Consider the following 16,184-nt stretch of genomic DNA (forward strand, 5'->3'; position numbering starts at 1 on the left):
GCATCTCCTTGGGTTCCACCCTTTTCAAAGACACATGGAAGGGCCCCTTCAGAGAGGAAGCAGAGGAAACGTGCAGAGCAGTCTGACTGAAATCGAGTGCAGAAGAGGAAACTGTACCACAGTGTAGAAATGTGCAGTATCTAGGGAAGTCGCTAATTAAGGCACACCAGAAAGGGCAGGGGGATCCCGCCACATGATGTTATGTGCAGGGACTCCACCCTTAACAGTCAAGTCTCCCAGACAAGGGTGTGATGTCTGTGAATTAGACTAAACAAGCTATCTCCTCTGCCTACACTGGCTGCCTCTAGTGTAATTCCGGAAATATTTAATCTTGACGAGTGCATTCAGTGTATCCCAGTCACCTAGAAACATTTGATAAAAATGGGATGTGCCGATCTTCTTTCTCTAAAACAACATTACAGAGATTCATTCTAAACATTGCATTTAATTCATAATAAAATTGAAGAATTCATAATGAAAGAAATCCCAAATCTTCAAGCAGCTGACAGGGAGAACAATTCAATAGCAAAGAAGAACAATCTGAACAATACCATTACCATTACCATGACAAAGTGTTACCTTACAAAAAGAAATGACACAGGACTAAGAACATAGCATTTCTGAGAACATGCAGACACATTTATTAGTTAAACTGAGCATAACACAACAGACAAGGGACACAGTGGTAAAGAAAATGATCACTTTTTCTTTGACATTTCCTCCTGGATTTGGGAGGTTTCCAGCCAATTTAAAGGTGAGAAAATAATCCCAATGAAACAGCACTGCCCTTTGGTGGCAGATGCACCCCTAACATCACAAATGGGCAAAGACATGGGCTGGCGACGGTCCCTCATTTCACTTCAACCAAACAACCAAGGATTTTGAGGCCTGCATAACAGGGCAGATACCGTTTGTCAAAATACCAACATAAAATGAAAATCTAAAGCAACCTCATTTTACACACAGCTATTCTGTTTATGTGCTCACGCACACACATATATAGACACACGCTATTAAGAGAGCTGTACAATCATAAACAGAGAGAGTGTACAAATAACAAGGTCAGTTATTGAGCAACACAAATCTAGTGCAGTTCGCAAACAGGAAGGGAGATGAAATCCACTGCAGCAAAACATCAGATAATAGGCTAGGAAGCTTGAACTGGCTTGGGCCAAAGCCCTCCCCCTGCAAGACCAGAAGAGAACAGGCAAGCACTGTTAACAGTAACTACAGCTAACGTCAGAGACGCACAATCATCACTCCAGATGCAGGTCAGCATTCCTATATGCGGGGGCTCGAACCAGCAACCCCCGAACACCCACCACTAGGCCACCCTGCTGCTCGATAAAAGCTAGACCCCTCCCAAATCTGGAACAGGGACTAAAGTAAAGAGCTGTTCTGGGTTTTACATAGCAGTTATCCAGCTAACTCTGTTAGCTTGCTTCACGGAATCCCCCCCCCCCCAGCTCCTTTCTCCAGATACACAATCCCTCCCCCCCAAAGAAAATACCTGGTGTACCAATAGAGCATGGTCTTGTAAAAGCAATTATGAAATTACCACTGATTAGAAGAGACGGTAAATAAACTGACTTCATATATGCTACTTATTCAAAAAAACTAAAACAAAGAAACACAATATTTTCAATAAGCCTAAAATAGTTTATTTAACATTTACATCACTTACACTACAATATTTCTAACTTATTTATAACTGTCCTGTTCACAAGCCAAACCAACAGTCAATTATGTCTAATTGTTATCATTTGCTAACTTTGTGGGCCCAATGACTAGACAAGCATACACGGTACATGGGTTTAATTTTTTAAACATCATGTCACCGTTATACTTCTCTGAAAATGATGGCAGTACAAAGGACTCCTGTTGCTTTCCCTCTCAGGAAACAATATGAGGACACTTAGGGGGTGCTGAATCTTACATGTGTACATTCACTCAAAACAGTCAAGTCATAAAATAAATACACACCACACGGCACTTAGCCGAGTATAAAAAAATCTAATAAAATAAAAAAAACTAGTAGAAGTTATGCTAACACAAAGCATACTTAAAGGCACAATAGGTGATTTCAGACTTCTAACAGTCAAGAGAGGAATTGCAGCAACAAACAGGCTCAAACCACACCACTGTTTATCCCATCCCTTCTGTGAACACGCTGACTTTAAAACGCCATCGGCTGTGGCAATTACAACCAATTTTTAACCAATGAGCGAAAATTATTGTACAGCTATACAATGTTTTGGTACAGATTGCCGGCCCATAAACTGCATATTTTGAAACCCAAATACATGTATTATAAACACAGGCAGAGGGTGAGTCAACATGTCAGTGAGGCTTTTTCAATGATATGAAGGGATTTACAATGGTCTTGAAACAAAGTTAACACAAAAATCTTACCTACTGTACCTTTAAGGGAAGTGCAATTACATCTCACAGCTGCAAGTGAACTAATCATAATAACAAATAAATATAAGTGAATCTAGTGGCAGAAAGTTTGTTAAAGGGAGCATTTGACCAAGGAAATTATACACTCAGTGAACACTTTAATAGACCTCCACACCAACTCGTTAATGCAAATATCTAATTAGTCAATCATTGGTCAAGAGATATTCTGTTGTTGTTTAGACAAAACATCAGAATAGGGAAGAAATGTGATCTAATTGACTTAATTGTGGTGCCAGACAGGGTGGTTTGAGGATCTCAGAAACTGCAGATCTCCTGGGATTTTCACAACAGTTTCTAATTTACAGAGAAAGGTGCAAAAAACAAAAAAACATCCACTGAGTGGCAGATCTGTGGGCAAAAATGGCTTGACCAGACTGGTTCAAGCTGACTGGAAGGTGATACTAAGACAAATAGCCACACGTTAAAACAGTAGTGTGCAGAACAGCATATCTGAACATACAACACATTGAGTCACAATATAAGTCTAATGAATAATGGTGTAATCAAGTGGTGATTCAGTATATATAGAATTGCGAGTGGTGCAATAAATTCAGTATTCTCAGCAACAATCCACAATTATTAATTTTGGTTCTTCATATACAAATACACAGGACTCATCCTAAAAGATTAGCAAGACTTAGTGATGTCAAGGCCAAGGATGCTATACATTCTGAAATGAAGCTTTGACGGCCGATCCGTTTTAAGATTATGTGGGGGCGGGGGGCATCTTAACATAAAAAAAAGACCACTTTCAGTGTTTTTTGTTTTTGTTTTGTTTTTTTGTGGCCAATTGCTAAGCAAGTAATCCTCTCAACATGGCAGCCAGGGACAGAGGATGGGAAAGGGGCACTCTTCCACCAGAAAGGGTGCTGTTGCAGGGGCAATGCTCACAAATACCCAGTCGGCTCCTTTGCACTGGAAGGACGAGAAACAGACAGAGGTGGAAGGTCAGAGGTCAGCAGGTGGGCTGGTGAACTCACCACACCATGGAAACCCTGAACGGTTCACAATCGTCATGGTGGCCAGAAAATAACTGTCATAGAGCAAGGGAGGCTGGGTAACTGTAAATAAACTATGCTTACAGCTTATTATTGTACCCAATCCAATTTTATATTATTAAGGTATATCAACTGTATGGCTTTGGCAATATTATTTTATTACTTTCATGCCAATAAAGCTCTTTGGATTGAAATTGAATTGAAATTTAGCCTATGACCTGGCCTTAAACACAATTGGTCAATTTTACACCACCCGAATACCAATTCTCACAATTGTATTTTATTTATTACATTTTTAAAAAGTGCATCCATAATCCAGCATTAAGTGCGCGTATTGTAGCTCGGAGAAACAGTGACATGACATCACATGCACAACCCAACTATTTCTCCACGTACATTATTGCCCAAACAATAGTTTCTGAACAAAAACAGTATGTACATGAGTTATTATTTTTGACATGCACACAGTCTTAGGCCTGGACTCGAGAGAAAGAAAGGATGACGTTAGTCCTCTGGAGCTGGGGAGGAAGAGGGGTGAAGAAGAACAGGAAAGAATCAGCGGGATACCTTCAACAATTCAATGGCAATTTGTTTGGCCTTTGGAGCTTAATGGTTCAACTTGTCCATCTGTCCATCTTCTCTTGTGTAGTATTCACTGGACAGTGTGTTCAGAGAGGGAAATATGGTCAATACTTTCTCCTTCATGCGCACACAGAACATGAAGGCAAGTGAGCAGCACGATTGCAGGGAGGCATGGTTATACACTGTGAGCACTTTATTAGGCAGACCTGTAAATCAGCTTAAGGCAAATATTTAAACAGCCAATCTTGTGGTAGCAACTAAATGCATAAAAGCATGCAGACGTGGTCCAGAAGTTAAGCTGTTTATCAGACCAAATGTCAGAATGGGGAAGAAATGTGATCTAAGTGACTTTGAAGCGCGTTGTTAATGAGAAAGATCCGAGAAGAAGGGCCAGACTGGTCAAAGCTGACAGGAAGGTGGTAACAGTAACAACAGTGGTATGCAGAAGAGCATCTCTGAACAAACAATGCCTCAAACCTCTAAGTGGATAGACTACAGCAGCATAAGACTTAAGTCTAAAAAATAAGTCAATACATACATACCTAATAAAATGCTCACTGAGTGTATGTAGAGTAATGTGCAAAAGGCACCCTTTTTATTTTTTATTTAACCATTAACCATTGGGATCAAAATCTCTTTTGCAAGCGGGACCTGACCTGAAACACAAAGTTACATGACTTTTTGACCCTTGATTTTTTTCAATATAAATTTGGTCATACGGTTCATTATTTCTGCATTAGTGTGTCAGTAGAAAACACCAAATTTGAGATTTTCAAGCATTAATTTTCCTAAAAAAATTGAATCTTACAGATGATTTAAAAAAATAAATAATAAGTAACGTATTAAACTATAGACCACTTTTCTGATAAAAACCTGATCACGGCTGTGAGCTCACTACAGTGAAACAGCCAAAGTCTGCAGAACAATTGTGGCAAGATCTCAGATATTGTAATGACACCCTATGCAGAAAACAAACATCTAAGACCAAATTCATATATTTTTTTAATCTAGAGGGCCCAAGACATCTGAACAATACTATATGAATGTATAGATGTATGTGCGTGTATATAAAGTACTGTGCAATATTCTAAGGCACCTGTATAACATTCTGTACAGATTCTTTCAAAAATAATTCAATGAAAGTTCCTAAATAAACATACTATACATTTTACATTACATTTGAGTAATTTGCCAGAATAGTTAAACTGAATCAAATCTGTATTTTTTGTGACCACCCTTCGGCGTTAAAACTGCATCACTTCTCTGAGATATAGAACTGCAGGACAGCATTGGCTAAGACAATCAGCAGAGAGGTTGTTCCAAGCATGTTGGAGAACTGGCCACAGTTATTCTGCAGACTTTGGTTGGCTCCTTGCTTTTGATCTGAGACAGCCTTGATCACGTTTTTATGTAAAAAGTAGTCAATTGCTAACAGTAATGTTACTTTAAATTAAATACACAAATCTCTCTGTAAAATTAAATCTTTTAGAAAAGGAATATTTGGAAATCTCAATGTGTTGTTTTATACGAGCACAAAAAAAGAAACCTACATATAATAAAGTCTCAGGTGCCTAAGACTTCTGCACAGTACTGTATGTTTAAGACTAAGTGTATGTACGTGTGTGTGTGTCTGTGTGTGTGTGTGTGTGTGTTTCCAAGCACTGGGTGTAGAGTGTGCTTAGCAAAGTTGGGCTCAGGAAATTCAGGTCAGAAAATTACAAAGAAGGAATTAATTCATTTTATGAGTTAGTTGATCCTGGTGAGTGAGTGCTGAAAAAAAGCCATTGTTATCCATCCATCCATCCATCCATCCATCCATCCTATTTATTACAGTGGCTCAAATGCGGAAATAAAGAGGTGCACTGCCACTGATACATTCTTCCGATGCAATTTCCCCTCAGACAAACCTATGCCATTTTCCTCACAGCTTCCTACTGGCTGATAAACCCTGGTCACACATACGCTAACAACATAACCATTCATTACACTAAAAAATACAAAACAGTAACAATATAAACATTAATTACACTAAAGAATAACTAGTTTCCTCTCAACCAGCCAAAATAAGCATATTTCAGCTGCTATCAGGAAACAGACAATTTCACACAAATTGGTTTTCCATGCTACACCAGAAACTAGGAAAATTCGTTGAAAAACAGCACACTGTTTCTGGCATGTTAACCGGGGATAAGGATTGCACACAATTGTTTGCAAAACAACTGACATCCTCTCCCCGTCCCTCCCTACCTCCCCCTGTGAACCTTAATTGTTGTCTTTCTGTGATTTACTTTTTTGTGTATCGGTATTTTTAGTTTGGCTAGGTAAGCAGTGTTTGGCTAGTTAAGGGGTTTGGTCATACTTTTGCTTTGTTTATTTGTTTAAAAAAATAATAATAATAATATTATTTCATATAGGCCCTGGTCCTTGTTATGCAGGTAGCAGTTGAAATTGTACTTCCCTCTAGGGTCTTTCAGCGCACTTATCCCTGGTTATGGGTATCCACTTTGTTGTACGTTGCTCTGGATAAGAGTGTCTGCCAAATGCCATTAATGGATGCCATTAATTAATGTAATGTGATTGTGTCAGACATGATAAGTTGATTTCACAATCACAGGTTGTTTTGCAAGGAATTCAATTTCCTTATGGATGTTCTAAATATAAATAGTTGATATCCGCTTGTGTTAGGCATTCGCTGCATATTTCCTGACTTCAGTGACATAGCAGGGAACTCAATGTCAACGGCAAACAGACAAAAGGCAGGACAGACACACAACAATGGAGAAGCCAAAACACAGGCAAAAACTGCTGCCAGGGCTCTCTGCAAGGGGGAAACCCACGTTCTCTGGGAGAAATTAAACAAACAGCGGCTGAAAATAATGATCTTGTATGCTAGTATGATTGACCCGTTGCTCCTGTACGCTTTACCGATCGCCTTCTCTTTGCATGTACCGTGTTCTGCTTGCGTGTTCATTGTATGACCCTGATTTTATGCATTGCCATGCGTTTCATTTTTTTGTGATTTATAACTAAAGCACTTCTGAGTTTATGAAAAGCGTAATATATTCAATTCATAATCATGATGATTAAGAAACAGGACATCCTACAAGAGAAGGGGGTGACAGGGTCAGGAATTAGGGCTTCACGTCTTACCATTGATCACATAGGCGGTTATTACTGATCGCACTCCTGGGGAGCTACCTTGGTCATCTGTCCTCTGTAGCCCCGAGCGCTGCAAGCCAAAGTCAGTTTACCCGTCAACATGGGCAGCAGTAAGGTTAAAATCCTTAAGGTTCCTCTGCTGAAGAAGGCACAGGAACAGGCCTGTGTGAAGTTTGCCAAAGAACACCTGGATGATCCAGAGGAGGCTTGGGAGAAGGTGATGTGGTCAGATGAGAACAAAATAGAGCTATTTGGCATCAACTCGATTCGCCGTGTTTGGAGGAAGAGAAATGCTGAGTACAACCCCAAGGACACCATCCCCACTGTGAAGCATGGAGGTGGAAACCGTATGCTTTGGGGGTGTTTCTCAGCTAAGGGGACAGGACGACTTCACCGTATCAAGGGGAGGATGAATGGGGCCATGTACCAGGAAATTTGGGGCGACAACCTCCTTCCCTCAGTGAGAGCACTGAAAATGGGTCGTGGATGGGTCTTCCAACATGACAATGACCCAAAACATACAGCCAAGGCAACAAAAGAGTGGCTCAAAAAGAAGCATATTAAGGTCCTGGAGTGGCCTAGCCAGCCTCCAGACCTAAATCCCATCGAAAATCTGTGGAGGGAGCTGAAGCTTCGAGTTGCCAAGTGACAGCCTCGGAAGCTTAAGGATTTGGAGAGGATCTGCAAAGAGGAGTGGACCAAAATCCCTCCCAAGATCTGTGCAAGCCTGGTGAAAAACTACAACAAACATCTGACCTCTGTGCTTGCCAACAAAGGTTTCTCCACCAAGTATTAAGTCCTATTGTTCTATGGATCAAATACTTATTTCATGTGAAAATATGATATTAAATTTATTAAATTTATATGATGTTGTTATTGTGGATTATTTTGTGATATATTATTTAACTCAATGTTAAAATGTACCTATGATTAAAATTCTACACAGTTCCATTCTTTGTAAGTGGGCAAATCTACAAAATCAGCAAGGGATTAAATAATTATTGCTCCCACTGTACAAGCTGTTTACATTGTGATGGCAGTGAAGAGTGTCTGCTAAAGGAAAAATAAATGAATAAATAAAACTTAAGAGGGACAGAAGGCCAAATTCTGAGGAACAAAAAAAGCAAGGTTGCCACAGCCTGAGGTAGGACATAAGCCTCTCTAACTGCAAGAGACTCGGGTACAGTGCAAACTCGCGCCAGCCCTTCTGGTACTTTCCAACAGCCGTTAAGACTACAATGGTACATGCCTACTTACAGTAGACTCGCTGGTCTGCTATAGCAGGCAGCAGAACATTACCACTACAGCTTTCCAGCCAGGGAAGCAGTCTGAGATGAGGGTTTGAAGTGCGTCACGGAAAAATCCCATGTTTATGTCTTTAATAGAGCTCATGTTGTGCAAGGTACCAAACCCACAGTACTGCAGGTAATAACCAGATTTCAAAAGTAAAAAATATAAACCACCGACCACGCACCTAAGACCAGAAAACAAGTGTTTCAACTACAGCACATTTGAAATCAGGGTGTGTGTTTCATAATCAGGGGCACTGTTTCTCACACTGAAAGAGATGCGCGCGTGCACACGGGCGCGCACATGGGGGCACACACACACACACACACACACACACACACACACACAGTGAGAAGATGCACAGCAGTAAGCAGTCACAATCGTACATGCATAAACATGTAGCATTGCAGAGCTGTTAAAAACACAGAACTACGTAAATTCACTCACCGTTTTTTCTTCATGCCAATGTATTTCCAGCATCCACATGCTGCCAGTGCTGTCATTCGCGTTAAGGACGAAGAAAGCAAAATTCAGTGACAAGCAGACACGTTTGTGGCTGTATGTGTGCCACAAAATAACAGTACAATAAACAACGGTATGGATGCAAAGGTTGTGATTTATGGAGAAAAATAGATTTGTGTGCACGGCACTCGTGTGGAGGTTTCGGGTTAACTCACCCAGAGCAAATAGTATTCCAAGAACAACCCACAGCCACGTCAAATTTGTGCCTTCGGAAAGAGAAAAATCAATAAGTCAAGACAGAATGTATCACAATATGGGAGTCAGCCATTTTACATGGATTCTTCAGGCTGGACCGGTGAGGGTTTTTTTTTGCATTTGTTCCTTTTTTTCAATGTGTAATTTCCAATTACTATGGCAACAGTATATAACACTTGAAACTCGGCTGACGTTTTACAACAAAAATGTCTTTTGCAATGCCTATATCTAAATAGAGGACTTCCTTTGGAGAACATCCAAGGAATCTCTTGTCTGAGTGAATATTTCTCAGTGAAGACACCTTTGACTCCACAACAGAGGGCATTTTCAGTGACGTGGCCCCATTTTATATTGGTGAGCATCTGTAACCACATTATCAAAATATTTTTGTATTATTTAGTATGTTTATAAATAAGGAGCCAGCCTCCTTCTGAATAAATAGCATGCAAAATTGTGGAATGTGTTTGAATTGTTGACGGGGGTTGGGTATTTCACGACTTCAATCAATGGACCTCAATGAATACATTAGTATAAAAGATGTTATCATTGTGATTATTGTACTTGTTCCTTATGATCTATGATGTTGCTTTCAGTGGAGAGCACAATGAGAGGTAGGGGGAGGGTGACATGCAAGGGGTAAGTGCAAACACTTTTTCAGGATAAAAGGCTGTCATTTTCAAGCTTGTGTCAAGAAAAGGGGGGATTCTTAAGGGGTCAAAGTAAAAAGATTACAGGCAGATAGCTAATCAATTGAATGGCCATTATTTTTTTCCCTCAAATTCCCAGAAGCCTTTGAGGCACAAAGTAGAATGGCAGGTTACCCTGTGATGGCTTGGGGCTGGCCGTACTTGACTGAGGAGGGACGGTGTCATTTTTCCCTAATAATTAAATGGGGGAAAATCAATTTTAATACTGCCGACATCGATTGAAACAAAGTATCAAAGAGGGCCATGCGCAAGCGTGCAAGCATGCAAGCGTACACCAACGGGAATGTGCCATCAAAGCCGGAGCACTGAAAAAGGAATTTCTATTGCTTCACTACATAGACATTACCCCCAAAAACCACGTGAATTTTTAGGATGTAACTGACTATGAGGTAAACATTCAATATTTCCTACTTATTTTGCACATCATGCCATAAATGACGACAGCAATGTGATAAGATATAGCAGAAGACTTCTGGTGTGGCGATTCCAAACGTTATGCAAACACGCAAATGGAGGGAAACTCTGGAAATATGGGGGTACACTGAAGATAAATATTTTGTGGGAGTGGGTAAAAAACGCTTGGCAAAACAACACTTTTCTCATTGGTCAGCCTTCAGACCCAATATTGTGAAAGTAATTTAAAATAAATTCACGCAAAGCACAGCATCAGGGAATAGCCTCCTATGTGCACCTGGTTAAAATAAAAGTTAAAATGTACCTGGTTTTGGAGGGGTGGGTTTCCCTGTTGCTGGTGGTGTTGGAACACCTATGGAACACAGAAATAAATATTGGTTTGAATAAAGTTTGGAATGGTGCAAAGCATCAATGTTTATAAAACAGGTTAGGCACATTTGAAGGTGTTTTGCAGTCAGGTTGCAAACAGAGCCCAGAAGAGCTAGCACTCTCTGGGAGGAGGCTGTGACACCACATCTCTATGCACTGGAGGTTTCACAGGCTGGGCAGGGCCCCTACTGCAGGCATGGAGGGGCATTCGCTGAAATATCTACCAGAGTTCCAGACGTGAAAAAAATATGGTTTACCTTGCATTTATTTAATGGAGGGAAACTCTGGAAATATGTGTGCGTACATTGAAGATGGATAATTGTGATTAATATTTTGTGGAAGTCGGTGAAAAACTTTTGGTAAAACGGTGCTTTTCTCATTGGCCTGCCTTGTACTTGAGACGCAATATTGTGAAAGTAATTTAAAATAAATTCACGCAAAGCACAGCATCAGGGAATAGCCTCCTATGTGCACCTGGTTAAAATAAAAGTTAAAATGTACCTGGTTTTGGAGGGGTGGGTTTCCCTGTTGGTGGTGGTGTTGGAACACCTATGGAACACAGAAATATATATTGGTTTGAATAAAGTTCGGAATGGTGCAAAGCATCAATGTATATAAAACAGGTTAGGCACATTTGAAGGCGTTTTGCAGTCAGGTTGCAAACAGAGCCCGGAAGAGCTAGCACTCTCTGGGAGGAGGCTGTGACACCACATCTCTATGCACTGGAGGTTTCACAGGCTGGGCAGGGCCGCTACTGCAGGCATGGAGGGGCATTCGCTGAAATATCTACCAGAGTTCCAGACGTGAAAAAAATATGGTTTACCTTGCATTTATTTAATGGAGGGAAACTCTGGAAATATGTGTGCGTACATTGAAGATGGAGAATTGTGATTAATATTTTGTGGAAGTCGGTGAAAAACTTTTGGTAAAACGGTGTGCTTTTCTTATTGGCCTGCCTTGTACTTGAGACCCAATACTGTGAAAGTAATTTAAAATAAAATCAAGCAAAGCACAGCATCAGGGAATAGCCTCCTATGTGCACCTGGTTAAAATGAAAGTTAAAACGCACCTGGCTTTGTAGTGGTGGGTTTCGTTGTTGAAGGAACTATGGAACACAGAAATACAACAATGTTCAAATGTATTGTATTATTATTTATCTTTTAATCCTTTATTTAACCAGAAGAGGTCCATTGAGACAGGGTTCTCTTTTGCAAGCACACCCTGGGAGATTTTTCCCCCAATCCAAACTCAACAAACCCGTTGATCTCCCACTGCACACCCTCCCACCAACTTCCGATTTAAGTGATGCCTATTCTCGCTCTTTTTCTACACTGCAGACGCACCGCCAACGATATAATAATGGCCATGCCCTCAGAAGATAGCGAGGTCAGAATGTTCTTGGTGAAAGCATCCGCAGGTAACAATTCTGACCAGTAGTGGCCACTAGAGAGCAATGAGATCAACAGAACTAGCTGGCTTATCCCCTACATAACATCACATTTACATTTACATTTAAACATTACATCAATTATTTAGCTCACCAGCTGCACTGATCTTATTGTGGCTACACTGGGGCTTTAAGCACCAACCTTCCAGGTCCTAGTCATGTACCTTAGTCACTAGGCTATTGCCTCCCCCCAATTGGACAGCCTCACACACCCAGTTGCAGGGCCCGCGCTCTGGAAAGCTTACCTTTAACACAAGTTGGAAAGTCAGACGACCACCCGTTTGCTTCACACACTAGCTTCCTCTCGCCCTTCATTTCATAGCCATCTCTGCATTTATAGACTACAAAGTATTTCAGCTTGTAGGGTGGTGGACCTCCTTCAATCCGATCAGCATGCTCAATTATTGGAGTCGGACAGTTCAAACCTGCAAGAAATTTTTATTTTTTTATTTTTGTCTGAATCCAAATACTTTAGAATAGACACCATCAAAGTACAGCAAACTTAATATCCATAATTATTAAATTAATTGAAATCGTTTAGAGCAATAATCTGAAACAGATTCATTAAAAATGCAGGAATGTGGGAAACAAAAAATACAAAATGCATTAAATTTCCCCTATATATAGGAAGACAAACAGATGATAACAATCGATAACCAGATGATAACCAATGGTCAAGTCTCAAAATGTTTAAAATATCATACCTTTACACTCAGGGACAGTCCCATTGTATTTACCATCTTCATTACATACAAGCTGTGAGTCTCCAACAAAGTTGAAGTTTCTGTCACAGGTGTAGGTTACAATTTCACTGAATACATACAATTCGCCGGAAGGAAGACTGGTGATTGTTCCATTGTCAATTTTAGGAGGATCTCCACATTTCACAACTGAATAGAATACAAATGTATTTAAATACATGAATGCATTAAGTCAACTCTTTACACACCAAACAGATACATAACGTGTCATTTTATGACTAGACACAATGCTAGTTAGTTTCCCACAAAATGTTTTGAAAATTGTAATGACACAGAAGTGTGCTGGATATTAACGTATGCTTTCTCAGAATGTTTAAATGCACAATCTGCAATATACACTCAACTTAGCCACCTAATCATAGACCAGTATAAATGGCTTTAACCACCCTACTCACACTGAAAACGGAAATATTTACACATTTTGAACACCAGCATTGCGAATATATAGACTATTGAATCGTCGATAATGTAGCCCTTCAGGTAAGGTAATGGTTCCACATATGTACACTGTAGCATTACAATCTGAAGTTTGCGTATGCCTGTACTTACCTTCACATAGAGGAATGCGATTATTCCAACCAAAATCATAACACTGCCTATAGGCCGTTCCAAGCAAGACAAAGCTGAAAACATAAAGAAAAAGACAGTCAAAGACATTAAAAACAATCTTTCAAAAAAGAAGGAAAACAAAGGTAACGTACATAGTGCGTCAGTGCATGGTGCTGTTATGACTTTAGAGACGTTAGTTCAAACGCTGTCATCTACACAACGTAACGTCACTCATTGAATACAATTACAGTCATTTGTGAACAGTTAATGAGAATGTTAAGAAGGTAGATCATTTGGTGTACTGAAAAACACATCGTTACATTCATAAAACAAAAGCTACAAATTAGATCGTGCCTCGCTGATTGTTTTGCGACTTTAGCTGCCCGGGTATTTTAATGATGCAACATTAACCTGAGTAGGAAAAGAGGTTAGGTTGATTATCTCGCAATAAAACTCCGGGAGCACGCGTGCAATTGTCACAGACTCACCCACGGTTACAAGAAGCATAAGCGGTCGCACCAAACTCCGTTCCGTCTGGGGTGGTAAATTTCCCATTCAACAAGTCCCCAGGTGAGCCACACGATTTTTCTGTGAATAAATGGAAACGTGGACGAAGGCAAGTCGTAAATGGAGCGACCTACACAAGCGATCATAACGGGAGTTTGCGTCGCAAAAATTTAGAAATTACTTTGGCATTGAAGTGTTTCATCGGTCCATACTCCATTTGCGCAATGTATAATTCCACTCCCACTGGTTTTTGAATATCCTTTACCGCACTGGAGCGTAACACTTGATCCTTCGGGAAAAGTGTCCATTCCAGCGCTCTCATCGGTTAATTCTATGCCAGTCTTCACCAAAGGTACCTGGCATTGTCCTAGAAAGGTCGAGATCGTATGTGGTTAACCCTGCATTGCTGCAGGGGAAGATTGTCTACTGCTTAGTCTAATCAACTGTACGTCGCTCTGGATAAGAGCGTCTGCCAAATGCCAATAATGTAATTAAAACTTTTTAATACCAGATAAAAGACAAGACATAACATACAATGTTATATTATTTTGTGGCAAGACACAGGGAATCCAATACTTTTATCGCTAGTTGGCTCGCTTAGCCTCGTCCTAGCCAACTAAACTTAAAATGTTAGCTGTCAGATGATTATGAATCGGTCCTTACCTTTCACACAATCAGCAAGTAGAAGGCACAGGCACAAGGTCGACACCAAAAATGAGCACAAATCCCCAAACCTCGGCATATTTCTCCAGTTCAAGTCGATGTAGCCAACTTTAACGCTAGCTACTAGCTAATTATTTCATGTTAAAATAGCTATCTCAGATTGTTATCGATATATTAAAAGAACAATCACTTTGTAAGCCAGTTAATTGGCAGATATTATCGTTACGCGGCGGGTAAATTATCTGAAATTAGCTAGACTAGCTAGCTAGACTATAGCTGCCGTAGTGTTAACTCCCCCGTTTAGCTATGCTAAAATATGCTCACGGTTTACCACGCCCTGTCAGGAGCCAAACGACGTACTTGCAGCAAAGTTAACTTATGATGGTCTCTGCTCTGCTAGCTATTAAGATTGCTCTCTCTAGTTTGTTAATTCTGCTTTCTCACAACAAGCCTACACTACTGTTTACACACCCTATACGCAGTTTAGTTTGGTACACTTCCTGGAACAAAAATGACGTCACTTACGGAAATACCCGTGTCTAAGCCCTGATCCTGGATCAGTTGAAAAAAAATTCATCTTGTCACCCATTTTTTGAAGTACATGTATAGCTGTCTGCATGTCACTATAAAACCACCCGTTTGCTTGCGGTACGGCCACGTCGCAGAAGTCGGATTAAAATTAGGTTAAATTTCGGGAGACGTCTGAGAGATGTAGAAATGGCATCTCATGACACTTGCTATAAGAACTGTTTCCAAGCTATGGTAGTGTGAGAAGAATGTCCTATTAGCTTGGAGGTAACTTCAGTAGCCAGATTGATTGGTCCTCCTAAATCACTGTAGGGCTCTCACTATTGTAAATATTTACACAGTCCACTGTCATTTAAAAGTGTTTCTATTTATTTATGTCTTCCTTCATATTTGTACAAACTACCAATTGCTTCACACTGAAAGTAGTTGAACTACAGCCAGGCTACCCTAAAAACTACAATTACTCAAAAATTTCCAAAAATATCATTATCATGTTTCCCACGACATGAAGTGCATGTGTGAGCAATGCCTTATTTTTGCATATGGGTAGAACCACTATATAGCACAGTCGGGAGAACGAGCAATTTGTGGCAATTGGCAGTGAACCGTTGGCAAATACACTGGAGCAGAGTAATATGAATGTGACTTTAGAGGGTAAATAATCCCTCTAAACATGAAAAGCACCTAATTAAGAAAAAGTAACAGCGTGTTAATATTCTGGGATTGCAATTGTGGTTGGACCGAAAACCAGCATACCCCAGGGGGGCCCAAGACCAAACTGCTAATCTAGATCACATTCATAGGGCCAGTGTCGCACACACAGATTATGCCAAGACTAGTCCGAGACTAAATTACATTTTCAGTGGATATTCTCCAGACAAATCTCTTAGTCTAGGACTAACCTTATTCTGTGTCTGTGTACCCGACCCTCAGGTAATTACAGTTTACAGCTGTATACTGAGTCCATGCATTGCAGCCATTCAAAGCATCCCATTTCCAAAGAACTAGTGGCAAGCAACCTTCATCTATCAGG

At 40.3% G+C, this 16,184-nt stretch overlaps 1 protein-coding gene across 13 annotated transcripts; it reads right to left on the reverse strand.

The window, feature by feature from the left end:
* Nucleotides 1-612: 612 nt before the first annotated feature.
* On the reverse strand, nt 613-15,129 carry LOC133109743 (complement receptor type 2-like). Of its 13 annotated transcripts, XM_061219288.1 has the most exons (15): nt 14,624-15,127; nt 14,142-14,327; nt 13,942-14,041; nt 13,454-13,527; nt 12,848-13,033; nt 12,389-12,568; nt 11,766-11,801; nt 11,198-11,245; nt 10,632-10,679; nt 10,028-10,084; nt 9,167-9,217; nt 8,937-8,985; nt 7,191-7,269; nt 4,026-4,113; nt 3,357-3,375 (listed from the first exon to the last, which is right to left on the reverse strand). In XM_061219288.1, exons 1-13 carry the CDS (start codon nt 14,700-14,702, stop codon nt 7,212-7,214), a joined length of 1,152 nt encoding a protein of 383 aa, XP_061075272.1. In that variant the 5' UTR covers nt 14,703-15,127; the 3' UTR covers nt 3,357-3,375; nt 4,026-4,113; nt 7,191-7,211. The 13 variants fall into 13 exon arrangements, with proteins under 13 accessions (XP_061075273.1, XP_061075274.1, XP_061075277.1 ...); XM_061219289.1 differs by lacking the exon at nt 7,191-7,269 and having other exon boundaries at nt 613-3,375; nt 14,624-15,126; XM_061219291.1 differs by lacking the exon at nt 11,766-11,801 and having other exon boundaries at nt 3,348-3,375; nt 14,624-15,129.
* Between the last annotated feature and the right edge of the window lie 1,055 nt (nt 15,130-16,184).

Source organism: Conger conger, chromosome 14 (assembly GCF_963514075.1).
Source record: "Conger conger chromosome 14, fConCon1.1, whole genome shotgun sequence".
NCBI classification, from domain to species: domain Eukaryota; kingdom Metazoa; phylum Chordata; class Actinopteri; order Anguilliformes; family Congridae; genus Conger; species Conger conger.